At 42.3% G+C, this 16,574-nt stretch overlaps 1 protein-coding gene across 7 annotated transcripts in view; it reads right to left on the bottom strand.

Annotated features, from left to right (window-relative positions):
* Positions 1 to 16,574, bottom strand: part of HMBOX1 (homeobox containing 1) — a 213,199-nt gene that overhangs the window by 85,589 nt on the left and 111,036 nt on the right. For all 7 annotated transcript variants that reach the window (XM_073624841.1, XM_073624840.1, XM_073624839.1 and 4 more), the window contains exon 3: positions 1,942 to 2,415. In XM_073624841.1, coding sequence (XP_073480942.1) covers positions 1,942 to 2,415 — 474 coding nt within the window. The remainder of the gene's footprint in view (positions 1 to 1,941; positions 2,416 to 16,574) is intronic.

The following is a 16,574-nucleotide window of genomic DNA, read 5'->3' on the forward strand; positions in this document are numbered from 1 at the left end:
TTTCATGTGCTTTTGCCGAAACACGAGAGTGTGAGGCATATTCATTCGGTGAGTGTTGAATTCAGAGGGAGAGGAATCACTGGCACGTTTGATTTGGTGGACATTTCCAGCGATTTGCACACTTTTCCACGGTGTTCTCTTCAAGGGACATTTCTACGGATTTCCTTCACATTTTATTTTACATATGATGGATTTCTGATTTACTTTACAGATTGGAGTGATATACACAAGTGTCATTTATACCATTTCAGTACACTGGATCTGCACTTTGAACACTGGGTTATGTTATATCACTGATCTCTGGACTTTTGTGATATTTTTTATAGGTTGGAGTGATATACATTAGTGTCACTGACACATTGAACACTGGGTTAAATTACATCACTAATAGCAGCGCCGCTTATATTAATTTTCTGTCTTTTGCAAATTAATAGAGATTATTCATGTTAATATTCAGTTATATTTTTTGTTCCCCCTTCATCACCTCATCCCAAGAGAGAATGCATTCAGTTAGGGTCGGTTCACACATGGGCAACACGACTTTAGCGCGACTTTGTACCGCGACTTCAACGCGGCTTCAGCGCGACTTCGGCAAATTACGAGGCGACTTGAAGTCGCCTCCATGACAGGCGACTTCGCCTGTGGCCAATCACCTCTCTGGGAGGGAGGGGGGAGGGAGGGGTTTTCTCTGCAAAGTCGCTTGAGAGATCCGACTTGCAGGCGACTTACATTGAGTTGAATGGGTACAAGTCGCCTACAAGTCGGATAGAAGTAGTACAGGAACCTTTTTTGAAGTCGGAGCGACTTCAGTAGTGTCAGTTAAGACGGTTCAATTCACTACAATTGTAATCTAAATGCAAAGCGACTTGGGGCGACTTGAGGGCGTACAAGTCGGATCCCAAGTCGCCCCAGTGTGAACCGAGCCTTACTCATAGCTGATCTCCTCCATGCTTCTTATCAATTCGGATGCCCTTCTCTGCACCTTATCCAGTGCTCCAGATTCCAGAATCCTTTGTTTGTGAACTGGTGCCCAAAACTGAACTGCATATTCCAGATGAGGTATTTGCTTTGTACAAGGGTAAAAGTAGGTCTTGCTCGCTCTGGAGTCTATACCACCTAATACAAAAAGAGGTTTTACTTGTTTTGGAAACTGCAGTTTGGCACTGCATGCTATTAAGTTTAAGCTCTAACTCAGGGATCCTCAAACTACGGCCCTCCAGCTGTTGCAGAACTACACGTCCTATGAGGCATTGTAAAGCTCTGACATTCACAGACATGACTAGGCATGATGGGAATTGTAGTTCCTGAATAGCTGGAGGGCCGTAGTTTGAAGACCCCTGCTCCAACTGAAGTCATTCCCAACCAGGGGTCCATGGAGCCCTAGGGTTGCCCCAGAGGTTGCTAGAGGTTCCTTGAGCTGTGGTTATAGGCGTTACTATCAGATGCTGCCTTTAAGTTACCAGGTCCATCACCACTTTGAAAAACCAGTTGCATGACAACAGTGGTCTTTTTAGTGGACTGTAAGGGTAAGGAGCAGGTAGAGGCATTTTTTGTAATGACCCTAATGGACCAATTTAGCAGGGGTTCCACGTAACCTGAAATTTATTTAAAGGGTTCCTCTAGGGTAAAAAGGTTAGGAAAGGCTGACCTACCAGAACACCCAGATCCTCACCAGTGACTCCCCCAGTTGTTCTCCTCCTGGATTCTAGAATGTATGATGCATAAATCTTTTTAGCCACCGAGTGCAGAAGTTTACATTAATTAACAATAAACCCAACTTACCAACTAGCTGCTCAATTAAACATTGCATTGAGGTCAGCTTGTAAGTTGGAGACATCCTGTAAGGACATAATTCCACTACAGAACTGGATTTATATATATATACATTTTTTTCTTTTACTAATTTTTTTTTTTTTTTTTAACTCAATGCACTTTACTGACCTCATTAACTCTTCCACCTTGTCATCAACATCAAGATCCTCCTCCGATGCTTCAAAGCTATACGACCTTGGTCCAATGCTGTTGGCATGATAACGTGTTGGGGACATCTTCCCATTGGATGTCGGGATCCTCTCACTACTTTCTCTCCCGTTCTGGTTGGTAGTGCAAGGTTGTGGGGAGGTGTCACAGCTATTGCTGGGCGATGGGGACATGCCACAATGGAGGGTCTGTGTTGAAGCAGTGGCAGTGGAAGAAGAGGCAGGGACATTGTTGGTGCTGTTATAAGTGCTGCTCCCATAGCTGGACCTCCTTCCAAATTTGTCACTGTGTTCTTGGTCCAGACGGTCCAACGTCTCCAGAGCGTGCAAGATTTCATGTTTGGTCATTCCGGTGCGTCGCAGACGTTGCAGCAGGTCTATCTGCTCTATGGTGAATCTGGGTTCATCTGTGTAATGTGACATGGTTTCTGGCAGACTATAAAGACAAACAAAGATGGCACAATTAGTCACAAGGTGGCTGAGACCTGGGCTTACATTTTACAATTTCAAAGGAAACTTGAGCAAAGTATACCCCATTTCTCACCTAAAGGAAACAACCATTCAAACTTGAGATGCCTCACCTGGACAATACAGCACCTGAATCAACAGTCCCTTCCATTCATTTTTATGGCCCATATACTGCCCACAAGCAGCACAGTAGATGCTCTCGGCTCAGATGTATGGGCATTCACTTTTCTGATGGAGGTTAATAAGTTTCTCCACTTTGGTTAGGGTCTAAAGAAATTAAATCTTCTGTCCTCTCTCGTTTGAGAGCTGGCAGGTGCTACTATTACCCATTCTGGCCCAGTGTAAGCCCAGCTAAAAAAACAAGTTTCAGCAGAGTCTCTTTAAAGTTCATCCACAAACCATTTATACTGGACTTACTCCATTCCTCTGCTGTCCTAACCATGGCAGAGATTCCACAGGGCTAAAGACTTGACATCCCACTGCATTACGAGGTGGTTACATGGGAGAGGCAGAACGGGGAGATGTAAACAAGGCATTTCCCTGTTCTGCCTAGCAACATGACAGGGACCTACTGCTCCCAGTGATCGGGAGCAGTGATCTGTCATGTTCAAGTAAGCCCATCCCCCCTAGTGTTTAACCACTTCCCCGCCAGTGACATTTACACAGTAATCAGTGCACTTTTATAGCACTGATCGCTGTATAAGTGTCAATGGTCCCAAAATTGTGTCATAAGTGTCCGATCTGTCCGCTGCAACGTCACAGTCACTATAAAAATCACAGATCGCTGCCATTACTAATAAAAAAAAAAAAATGATAATAAAAATGCCATAAATCTATCCCCTATTTTGTAGACGCGATAACTTTTGCGCAAACCAATCAATATACGCTTATTGAATTTTTTTTTACCAAAAATATGTAGAAGAATGGCCTAAACTGAGGGAGAAATTTTAGAAGTAAAAAATATTGCTTTTTTTTCAAAATTGTCGCTCTTTTTTGTTTATAACGCAAAAAATAAAAAAACCGCAGAGGTGATCAAATACCACCAAAAGGAAAAAATATTTGTGGGGGGGGGAAGGACGTCAATTTTGTTTGGGTACAACGTCGCAGGACCGCGCAATTGTCAGTTAAAGCATATCGCAAAAAAGGGCTTGATCAGGAAGGGGGTAAATCCTTCCAAGGCTGAAGTGGTTAATTGAACAAGCTGAAGTTAGAAACTGATTGGCTAGCGTGCACAGCTGCACCAGATTCACAGTGCTCCAATTATAGTAAATCTTCCCCAAGTCGTCTTTTCTCTCTCTGATGATCGGTTTGATGTACAGTATATTCAAAGTAGAATCCATAGACACTTTCACTCACTGGCTTCACTCCAGTGTGATCCCAACTATCAATTGGGCACATCGCTTATGGTGATCTTACATTTGTAAGCCAAGCATGGCCATCTAGGCATGCCTTGACAACCCAGTCAGCATTGACTTTTGCAGCTTCTCAATCCCTCTACCTCCTGGTCAGGTCGGAGTGGGCTGCATTCCCAGCAATACTTGTCGGGTTCTATAAGTCTATACAGATTCCTACTCCTGACAATGCTGCTACTACTCAAACAAAGGGGTATATTCCCCGCAAAAACGTGTCAGAAAAGGCAAAAGGTAATAGCCATTAGATTTTTTTTTCTCTATCAGGGGGATTTCCCCCCATTTACTGATGGATCTCACAGGAAGCAGAGAAAATCTGTGTCCATGGGAGATTTCCATGTAAAGCACATATGTCAAACACAAGGCCCGAAAGGCCAAATCTGGCCTGCCAGGCTTTGTTACATGGCCCTTGCACCCAGTTTTGCAGCCGTAACGTGGAGGAACTCCATTCCACCACCTCCGGCTCTCAAGCTCCCCTGCTTCTCCCTGATGTCATTTGTAAAAACAAATGTTTGGGGTTGCACAATGTGCATAGCACACCCCTGAACCCTGCACTGTATACATAATGTGCATCCCTGAACCCTGCACTGTATACATGTGTACCCCTGAACCCTGCACTGCATACATAATGCGCTCCTGAACCCTGCACTGCATACATAATGCGCTCCTGAACCCTGCACTCTGTACATAGTGCACCCCTGAACCCTGCACTGTATACATAATGTGCACCCCTGAACCCTGCACTGTATACATAATGTGCATCCCTGAACCCTGCACTGTATACATAATGTGCATCCCTGAACCCTGCACTGTATACATAATGTGCATCCCTGAACCCTGCACTGTATACATAATGTGCACCCCTGAACCCTGCACTGTATACATAATGTGCACCCCTGAACATTATGTATACAGTGCAGGGTATAATGTATACAGTATGTATACCCTGCACTGTATACATAATGTTCAGGGGTGCACATTATGTATACAGTGCAGGGTATACATAATGTGCACCCCTGAACCCTGCACTGTATACATAATGTGCACCCCTGAACCCTGCACTGTATACATAATGTGCACCCCTGAACTCTACACGGTATACATAATGTGCTCCTGAACCCTGCACGGTATACATAATGTGCTCCTGAACCCTGCACTGTATACATAATGTGCTCCTGAACCCTGCACTGTATACATAATGTGCTCCTGAACCCTGCACTGTATACATAATGTGCTCCTGAACTCTGCACTCTGTATGCAGTGCTCCCCAGATACAACCTGTACGTAATGCACTCCTGAGCATTGCACTCTGTATGCAGTGCTCCCCAGATACAACCAGCCCTTTGAGGGCAACCATACTGCTGATGCGGCCTATGTTGAAATGGCGTTTGACAGCACTCATGTGGAATGAAGAAAAGTGAAAATTCCAGTCATTTCATTTAAGGGAAGAGATGGATTCTAGTCCCTGCTTTGCAGGAAAACCTAACCCATCACTTCCCCCGTCAGAACGGCGATCTGCGTTGTTTTCATAGGCAGATCCCTGTTCTGTGTTTATCAATGATTGGCGGGTGCCAGAGGACATCAAGCACTTGGCACCCACAGATCAACTTCTGCTGTGAGCAATCACAGCAGAAGCGGCCTGCTGGCGGTGCATACCCTCTGCAGGCGGAAGTGCAGGATCACGTATATAAACTATATTGTATAAAGCAGTGGTCATCAACCCTGTCCTCAGGGCCGACTAACAGGGCAGGTTTTATGTATTACCTCGGGGAGATGCACACTAGAATACTGCAATCACTGAGCAGCAAATGATATCACCTGTGATGTATTTCAGTTATCTTGCAAACCTGGCCTGTTAGTGGGCCCTGAGGACAGGGTTGATGACCACTGGTATAAAGTATTAGGACACCTGCCTTTACATGCACATGAACTTTATTGCCATCCCAGTCTTAGTCCATAGGGTTCAATATTGAGTTGGCCCACGTATTTGTGAAGTCAGGCACTGATGCTGGATGAGAAGTCTTGGCTCACAGTCTCAGCTCTAACTTATTCCAAAGGTGTTCTATTGGGTTGTGGTGCAGGCCAGTCAAGTTCCTCCGCCCCCAACTCGCTCATCCATGTTTTTATGGACCTTGCTTTATACACTGGTGCGCAGTCATGTTGGAACAGGAAGGGGCCATCTGCGAGCCAGGTCTTCTCGTCCAAACATCAGTGCCTGACCTCACAAATGCTCTTCTGGAAGAATGGTCAAACATTCCCATAGACACACTCCTAAACCTTGTGGACAGCCTTCCCAGAAGAGTTGAAGCTGTTATAGCTGCAAAGGGTGGGCCAACTCTATATTGAACCCTACAGACTAAGACTAGGATATCAGAACCTGTTCACACTGAGGTGCTGCAAAAACAGCCGCTAAAGTGCCGGTCTTTTTTGTGGTGCTTTAGCTGCGCTTTTTGAGCGGTAGCAGGTCGCTTTAAAAAAAAAAAAAAAAAAAAAAGAAGACCCGTTTTGCGGCCCCTTTCGAAGCGCTGCCCATTCATTTCAATGGGCAGGGGCCTTTTTGGAGTGCTTTTTACAGCGCTCCAAACACGCCCCAAAGATGCTGCTTGCGGGACTTTTTCTTCAAAGGGTGCACCAACTCAATATTGAACCCTATGGGCTAAGCCTAGGATACCATTAGAGCCTTTTCACGCTTAAGTGCTGCTAAAACAGCCGCTAAAGCGCCGGTCATTTTTACGGTGCTTTAGCGGAACTTTTCGGGCGCTAGCAGGTCACTTTAAAAAATATATATATATATAAAATGACCTGTTTTGCTGCGCTTTCGAAGCACTTTAAAAAGTGTTGCCCATTCATTTCAATGGGCAGGGGCATTTTTGGAGCGCTTTTTACATCACTCCAAACACGCCCCAGAGATGCTGCATGCGGGGCTTTTGCTACCGCTGCAAAGGGTGGGCCAACTCAATATTGAACCCTACGGACTAAGACTGGGATGCCATTGAAGTTCATGGGCGTGTAAAAAAGGCAGGCGTCCCAATACTTTTGGTAATATAATTTATACGTGATCCTGCACAGAGCTGCCACCCCGTAGCAGTAAAACTTCAGGGCGGTCAGCAAGTGGTTAACAAGCCTTCTATGATGCACGGGGCAGAAAGGACGGGCCATAGTCAGCACTTGCCTGTCACAGGTGCAGACGCTCATTAACCCCTACAGCACCGGAAGATCACTGCTGCGGGGGTATCTGGGGGGCAGAGGACTTCAGATTTCAACCCAACACCATACCAATCATGGCAAGTACCATCCCTGGTGTGAATTTTCTATTTCACTAAACTCCAGCCGTTAACTTTCCTACTGCTAAGTCTGCTCCCGAGCGATCTCTATCGCGTCAGTAATTTCTGAAGAATTTCATCCAGAAAATATATTAGTGAATATAGTGGGAAAGAGTCAGAGTCTCAGAACATCTTCACTAATCAGGGTTTTACGAGAACACTCACAAAGCAAGTTTCTAAAAGCAATAAAAGTATATATATATAAAAAAAAAAAAAAAAAATAGTAAAAAAAAAAAAAAGCAACAAATCCCGCAACATCGCAGTGAATAAAGCAATTCATCCCGAGAAGTTTGTTTCCAGCGGACACTCGCGGCTCATTTGATTAAGATACGCGGTGTTTGTGCGAAGTGTACAAGACTTCATAGAAAGCTCGCACCGGCCCCCAAAGTGATGAGTTCTTTATTATGAAAAATGAGTGTGTATTGGCTCTTGTCAGATGCATTGTATACATGCGGCTTCGTCTGATTAATGAGGGGTCGATAATTGCTTTGCAAGGGAAAGGAAGGAAGAAAAGAAAACCCCGCTCACACAATAGGCAAACAGTGTTAGACAGCAAAAAGGAACGGAGATAAACACTGCATACATATACTGATCACGGCTGGGGACGCGACTTTTCTCTCGCGATTTGCCGCCTAGTTCCAATTTTTTTTTTTTTTTTATTGTAAATAACAATTACTCTAGAAGGAGGAAATACAGAACAAGAGGTTCAATTCAATTCACAAAAAACAAAAAGGATCTTTATTTTGTGATTTCGATTTGTAAGTCTCATTGGACTGTCACTATTTGGAAATGAAGTATCCTAATCCCAGTATGATAGCTTTGTGAACTAAGCTGAACTCCAGGTATATGGGTACATACAACTAAGAATTACAAGACTACTTTTATACGGATGGCTGGTGGGTGGTAAAAAAAAAAATAAAATAAGTGGCTGATCTGTGGTTTTACCGCCCACCCACCTACAAGCAAGCGTACACATTGCCATGGTGCTTTGCACAGTGGTACTGCCTGACAAACTCTCGTATGTACGTTTATGAATGTGCACCGCAACCAGGAGCTAAGTGCTTGGCTTTTACAGTTGCGATGAAGTCTTGGGGAAAAACAAAACAAAAAAAACAAACACAGACATTAAGAGGTGGCAGTATCACCTGAAAACCTCCTTCCATCCTCCCCTGGAAAGTGATCCACTGCAGCCTGCTTTTTAGAGGGGTGATAATCACTAAAGACTGTGAAAGGAGCCTAAGAGACAAAACCCTTTCATGCCTAATGCTGCGTACACACGGTCGGACTTTTCATCTACAAAAGTCCGACAGCCTGTCCGACAGACTTTTGTCGGACTTTTGGCCGACTTGCGGCAGAATTTCTTACGAACGGACTTGTCTACATACGATCACACAAAAGTCAGACGGATTCTTACGTGATGACGTACACCGGACTAAAATAAGGAAGTTCATAGCCAGTAGCCAATAGCTGCCCTAGCGTGGGTTTTTGCCCGTCGGACTAGCATACAGACGAGCGGATTTCTGGGTCCGGCGTAGTTACGACGTAAAGATTTGAAGCATGTTTCAAATCTAAAGTCCGTCAGATTTGCGGCTGGAAAAGTCCGCTGAAAGTCCGGGGAAGCCCACACACGATCGGATTGTCAGCCAGCTTTAGTCCGTCGGCGTCCGTCGGACTTTTGTAGACGAGAAGTCCGACCGTGTGTACGCGGCATAAGCCTATTTCTAACATTTGGTGTTTACAAGTTAAAATCCGTATTTTTTGCTAGAAAATTACTTAGAACCCCCAAACATTATCTATATTTTTTAGCAGAGAATCTAGAGAATAAAATGGCGATTGTTGCAATATTTTATACCACATGGTATTTGTGCAGCGGTGTTTAAAACGCAACTTTTTGGGAAAAGGGACACTTTCATGAATTTTTAAAAGACGAAACAGTAAAGGTTAGCCCAAATGTTTTGTATAATGTGAAAGATGATGTTAAGCCGAGTAAATAGATACCAAACATGTCACTCTTTATAATTGCACGCAATGGCAACAAACTACGGTATGGTACTACAGTAAAAAATCTCCATAGGCGACGCTTTAAATTTTTTTTTTACGGTTACCAGGTTAGAGTTACAGAGGTCTAGTGCTAGAATTATTGCTCTCGCTCTGACGATCGCGGCGATACCTCATATGTGTGATTTGAGCACCGTTAACATATGCGGGCGTGACTACCATATGCATTTTCTGCGCTAGCTCACGGGGACGGGGGCACTTTAAAAAAAAAAATTTTCTTATTTTATTTCTTTTTATGTTATTAAATTGTGTTTAAAAAAAAAAATTGATGTCATAAGGAATGTAAACATCCCTTGTGACAGTTATAGGTGGTGACAGGTACTCTTTATGGAGGGATTGGGGGTCTAAAAGACCTCCAATCCCTCCTTTGTACTTCAAAGTATTCAGATCGCCGAAAACTGTGATTCTGAATACTGCATATTTTTTTTAATTTGGCGCCATTGGCAGCCGAGTAAACCGGAAGTGACGCTGTGACATCGCTTCCGTGTTTACATTCAGGAGACTGTAACCAAGCCGTTTATCGCTTCGTTCCAGTCTGTGGCTAGACGCCGGAAGTGCCGGATCGCGAATCGGGTCTCCCGGTGGGACAGGAGGCCTGGTCAGAGTGGCGGGAGGCTCCTCTGGGATAACAATCGAGCAGCTTTTAGCCGCATTGGTTGTTATCCCTGGAAATCCGATCGCCCGCTCTAAAAAGATGGTACCGGGAAGATGCTTGCAGCTGCGGGCATCATCCCGGTATAACCCCCAAAAGCCGAGGCCGCACATCTGCGTAAGCTCGACGTGAAGGGGTTAAAGAGGAGTTCCACCCAGGGGGGCCGTCAAAAAGCCCCGCTCGTCCCCCCCCCTCCGCTCGTCGACGCCGGCATTTTAACTGTGGACGCCGGGCTGTGGCTTCACAGCCTGGCACCCACTGCGCATGCGTGAGCGGCGCCGCGCACCGTGATTGGCCGCTCAATCACCTGGGACCTGTAATGGGTCCCAGATGATTGACAGGAGGGAGGGAGCAGAGCGGAGCCCTTCCTGTGCCGAGGGGGAAGTGATGTCACCAGCCCAGGCAAAGGAAGGGGCAGACTACGAGGGACCACCTAGCAACAGGCATTTAGAGGTAAGTGAAAAAAAAAAAAAATCCAAATGTTTTTTGGGGGTTTTTTTTAGAATTTTTGAGGTATTTTTGTTTTTTTGGGTGGAACCCCACTTTAAAGCTGAGATTTAGGAAAGGACTGTCTTACATAATTACATTAGTCTAGCTTTGACACATACAGCGGGTAAAATAAATATTGAAGGTGTCACCATTTTTCTAGGTAAATCTATTTCTAAAGGTGCTAGTGAAATGAAATTTTCACCACGTCGGTAACAATCCATACATACAAAGAAACCAAAACAAATAAGTTCAGAAATGAAGTTAATTTGTAATAAAAATGGAATGACACAGGGAAAAAAAAAGTATTGAACACGCTAACTGAAATGTATTTAATACTTGGGTCAAAATCCTTTGTTGGTAATGACAGCTTCAAGATGCCTCCTGTATGGAGAAACTAGTCGCATGCGTTGCTCAGGTGTGATTTTGGCCCATTCGTCCACACAGTCTTCAAATCTTGAAGGTTCCATGGACCTCTTCTAAGGACTCTTTAGTTCTTCCCATAGATTTATATTGGATTCAAGTCAGGTGATTGGCTGGCCCATTCTAGCAGCTTTATTTTCTTTCTTTGAAACCAATTGAGAGTTTCCTTGGCTTTGTGTTTGGGATCATTGTCTTGCTGAAATGTCCTCCCTTGTTTCATCTTCATCATCCTGGTAGATGGCAGCAGATTTTTATCAAGAATGTATGGGTACATTTTTTCATTCATCCTTCCTTCAATGATATGAAGTTTGCCAGTATTGTATGCTGAAAAAAACAGCCCCACACCATGATGTTCCCACCTCCAGACTTCACTGTTGGTATGGGGGTGTTTTTGGAGTGATGTGCAGTGCCATTTGACCTCCAAACATGGTGTGTATTATGGCATCCAAACTAGGGCTGCAACTAACGATTATTTTCATAAATCAATTAGTTTGCCGATTGTTTCGAGTAATTGGTTAATAACCTTAAAAAAAAAAGTGTGGTGTATATTTTGGTTAATATGTAAAGTTTTTAAAAAAGGCAATTTATTCTTAAATATCTCTATGCAGTGGTAAATATAAATAACCAACTATATGGTTAGGGAGCAAAATCTCTAATATACTCTGAGAATAACAGACAGAAGAGATATACTGTATATACTATTAGAGGAGAGATATGCTGTATATACTATTAGAGGAGAGATATGCTGTATATACTATTAGAGGAGAGATATGCTGTATATACTATTAGAGGAGAGATATGCTGTATATACTATTAGAGGAGAGATATGCTAATATACTATTAGATTAGAGATATGCTGTATATACTATTAGAGGAGAGATATGCTGTATATACTATTAGAGGAGAGATATGCTGTATATACTATTAGAGGAGAGATATACTGTATATACTATTAGAGGAGAGATATACTGTATATACTATTAGAGGAGAGATATACTGTATATACTATTAGAGGAGAGATATACTGTATATACTATTAGAGGAGAGATATACTGTATATACTATTAGAGGAGAGATATACTGTATATACTATTAGAGGAGAGATATACTGTATATACTATTAGAGGAGAGATATGCTGTATATACTATTAGAGGAGAGATATGCTGTATATACTATTAGAGGAGAGACATACTGTATATACTATTAGAGGAGAGATATACTGTATATACTATTAGAGGAGAGATATACTGTATATACTATTAGAGGAGAGACATACTGTATATACTATTAGAGGAGAGATATACTGTATATACTATTAGAGGAGAGATATACTGTATATACTATTAGAGGAGAGATATACTGTATATACTATTAGAGGAGAGACATACTGTATATACTATTAGAGGAGAGATATACTGTATATAGTATTAGAAGAGAGATATACTGTATATACTATTAGAGGAGAGACATACTGTATATACTATTAGAGGAGAGATATACTGTATATAATATTAGAGGAGAGATATACTGTATATACTATTAGAGGAGAGATATACTGTATATACTATTAGAGGAGAGATATACTGTATATACTATTAGAGGAGAGATATACTGTATATACTATTAGAGGAGAGATATGCTGTATAAAGTATTAGAGGAGAGATATGCTGTATATACTATTAGAGGAGAGATATGCTGTATATACTATTAGAGGAGAGATATGCTGTATATACTATTAGAGGAGATATACTGTATATACTATGAGAGGATACATACTGTATATACTATTAAAGGGTGAATCTGGTAAATGTCATCAGACTCGGAGATCAATTTTTTTTTATTAAAAAACAATGTCTTTCTTAAAAAAAAAAAAATGTAATTTTAAGACAGTTCGTTCGATTTTCTAATCGTTAGTGGGGTCAAATCGACGTTCATTTTCAACCACAGTGACAGGAAAATTAGGAAATAGAAAACTTCTCGGTCAAGGGAATTTTCAGACAGTGTATGTGGTTTTCGTTCAGAAATTACATTTATTTTAAAAAACAGAATGTTAAAAACAAGTAAAAATTTCAAACAACATTCTTTCATTCAGCGAATGTACAAAGATTTTTTGTCTGAAAATCGATCAGTGTGGCCAGCATAAGGCTCAGTACACACCTATGCAGTTTGCTTTTGATCTGTTTCTGCAGTGCTCTTTGCTGTGCGTTTTGATTTTTGTGCACGTGATTTTGCTGCGATTTGTGTTTTTGAATTTTGTTTGGACAATTTATTGTTGGGCAGATTAAAAAACACATAGGTGTGAACCAGGCCTAAAACGTTTAGTAACATAATTGGGTTAAAAAAAAAAAACTAAAATTAGCCCTTTATAGTAAAAAAAAAAAAAAAAAAAAAAGCAGATAATCACTACTGTAAGGGGTTCATTTTTTTTTTCTGTAGGACTGTGAAAGTAATATTTACAGTAGCGATTATTTGCTCTTTTTGTACTATAAAGGGCTCATTTTAGTTTTCTTTAACCCCATTATGTTACTGGACGATTAATCGATTAAGAAAATAGTAATCGATTAATTTCATAATCGATTCGTTGACGATTAATCGATTAGTTGTTTCAGCCCTAATCCAAACAGTTCTATTTTGGTCTCATCTGACCAGACTATAATCTCCCAGTATTTCACAGGCTTGTCTAAATGTCGTGCAGAATACTTTAAATGAGCTTCAACATGCTTTTTCTTCAGCAATGGAGTCTTGCGTGGTGAGCGTGCATACAGGCCATGGCGGTTGAGTGCATTACTTATTGTTTTCTTTGAAACAGCTAATTCCAGGTCTTTCTGAAGCGCTCCACAAGTGGTCCTCGACTCTTGTACAACTCTTGTGATAATAGGATTTTTCTAACAGCTTACCTGTAAAATCCTTTTCTTAGAGTACATCACGGGACACAGAGCACCATAGTAATCGCTATGTGGGTATATAGGCACCTTCAGGATTTGACACTGGTATACACAATACAGGATGTTCACTCCCCTATATAACCCCTCCTCCTACCAGGAGTACCTCAGTTTTTGTAGCAAAGCAATATACCTAAACCCCAGAAAGAAGGGAGGGACCTCTGTGTCCCGTGATGTACTCCAAGAAAATAATTTTACAGGTAAGCTGTTATAAAAATCCTATTTTCTTTATCGTACATCACGGGACACAGAGCACCATAGTAATCACTATGTGGGACGTCCCATAGCAATTCTATCTGAGGGGAGGGAGACACAACCCGTAGGGCACCCCCAGACTTGAGGACCTATACTGCTGCCTGCAGCTCACTGCGCCTATGGCGATATCCTCATGCCTTCTTACATCCACTTGATAAAACTTGGTGAATGTATGGACTGAAGACCAAGTTGCGGCCTTACAGATCTGAGCCATGGAGGCTTGGTGACGCACTACCCAAGAAGCACTAACCGTCCTGGTAGAGTGTGCTTTGACTTGAAAAGGTGGAATCTTACCCCTTAAATCATAAGCCTTAATTATAACTTGCCGAATCCATTAGCGACAGTGGATTTCGACCTTGCCTGTTTCTTAGGACCTTCTGGCAGTATAAATAAGACATCAGTTTTCCAGATCTGAGCAGTTGTCTTTAAATAGACTTTGACCACTCTCACCATATCAAGACAATGTAGTGACTTCTCTTCCTGGAACATGGTTTTGGAAAAAACAATGGCAGGACAATATTTTGATTCAGGTGAAAAAAACCTGAAACCACTTTTCGCAGAAACCCTGGACGAGGGCGCAACACCACTCTGTCCTTGTGAATAATCAAGTATAGCTCTTTACAAGAAAGAACAGCCAATTCCGAAACCCTCCTTGCTGAGGATATAGCAACTAAGAACACCAACTTCCTTGTCAGAAGGACTAAGGGAATATGCTGTATCGGTTCAAATGGCTGTTTTTTAACACTGACAAAACTAAGTTCAAGTCCCAAGAGTTCAAAGGTGATCTAACTGGCGGATTAAGCCGCATCACCCCTTGCATAAAACCTCGGACTAAAGAATGTGTAGCAAGCAGTCTTTGAAATAAGACCGATAAAGCTGAGACTTGCCCCTTAATAGTACTCAAGGCTAGAGGTCGATCGATATATCGGCCGATATTTGGCTTTTTTTACTTAATCGGCCGATTGTGCTGATAAGAAAAGCTGATTATAACTTCAGCGGGACTTGCAAATGACTTCTGTAATAGAAGTCAATTGCAAGTTTTCTGAAGTTTTCTTTTCTCCTCCCTGGGCAGCCTGCCAAGTCTGATAAGAAGAAACATTGTATCTCTTCATGTTCTTTTATCAATAGACTGAACTCCGTGTAGAAGTTCTCAGTTTAACCATTTAAAGACTTAGGCCCCTTTCACACTGGGGCGGTGGGGGCGTCGGCGGTAAAACAGCGCTAAAAATACCGTCGTTTTTGCGTCTGTATTCGGCCGCTAGCGGTGCGGTTTTAACCCCCGCTGGCGGCCGAAAAAGGGTTAAACCCGCTCGTACAGCGCGGCTATAGCCACGGTATTACCGCGGTATAGCCGCACTGTCCCATTGATTTCAATGGGAAGGAGCAGTTTAGGAGCGGTGAACACACCGCTCCTTCACCGCTCCAAAGATGCGGCTCGCAGGACTTTTTTTACCGTCCTGCCAGCGCACCGCTTCAGTGTGAAAGTCCGAGGGCTTTTACACTGCACAAACAGCGGAGGCTGTTTAGGGGCGGTTTGCAGGCGGTATTTTTAGCGCAATAATGCCTGCAAACCACCCCAGTGTGAAAGGGGTCTAAATCTTTTCTGACACTTATTGCTTACAAGTAAAAATCCTGTATTTTCTGCTAGAAAATCACTTAGAACCCCCAAACATTATATATATATTTTTTTTAACAGAGACCCTAGGGAATAAAATAGCAGTTGTTGCAATATTTTATGTCACACGGTATTTGCGCAGCGGTCTTTCAAACGCAATTTTTTTTTTTTAAAATACACTAATAAAAAAAAAAAAAAAAAAAAAGCAGTAAAGTTAGGCCATTTTTTTTTCGTCCAAAAGTTTTGATTGCCTGTTTTTGTGTATTTAATATTTAAGATATAGTTTTTTTTTAATCTAAATTATACATACAAGTGATCTGATTGGAAGTTTGTTTTGTTCAATAAAGGTTTAAATGTAAAAAATGTTCTGTATCACTTATTACCGTATTTATCGGCGTATAACACGCACATTCATTTTAAGAGGGAAATTTCAGGAAAAAAACTTAAATTTTAAATAAGGAACTTTGAAGCAAAATAAGGGTCAGTGCCTATCTGCAGCCTCACCATTGCCATCAATGCAGCCTGATCAATGCCCATCTGCAGCCTCCCAAGTGCCATCAGTACAGCTTCGCCATTGCCATCAATGCAGCAGCCTTGCCATTGCCTTCAATGCAGTAGCCTCACCATTGCCTTCAATGCAGCCTGATCGATGCCCATCTGCATCAAGTGGGGACAGGGAGGGGGGCGGGATGAGTGAGAATCCTATGATAGACAGAACAGTGGTCCAATGGCGGCCCAGGAGATGGGACTTCCTATTACAGAGGCCGCCAAGTAAACAGGAGATTCTCACTGCATGTAATCTGATGGCGCTAGTCCCGCCCCACTCCCTGTCCCCTCTGAGGCAGCTAAATTTTAAGTATTGGCGTATAACACGCACATGCTATTTGCACCCGATTTTCATGGTGAAAAAGTGAGCGTTATATGCCAATAAATACAGTACTTAAGGCTGCTTTCACACTGGAG

This window comes from Aquarana catesbeiana, linkage group LG04 (genome assembly GCF_042186555.1).
Source record: "Aquarana catesbeiana isolate 2022-GZ linkage group LG04, ASM4218655v1, whole genome shotgun sequence".
NCBI lineage: Eukaryota > Metazoa > Chordata > Amphibia > Anura > Ranidae > Aquarana > Aquarana catesbeiana.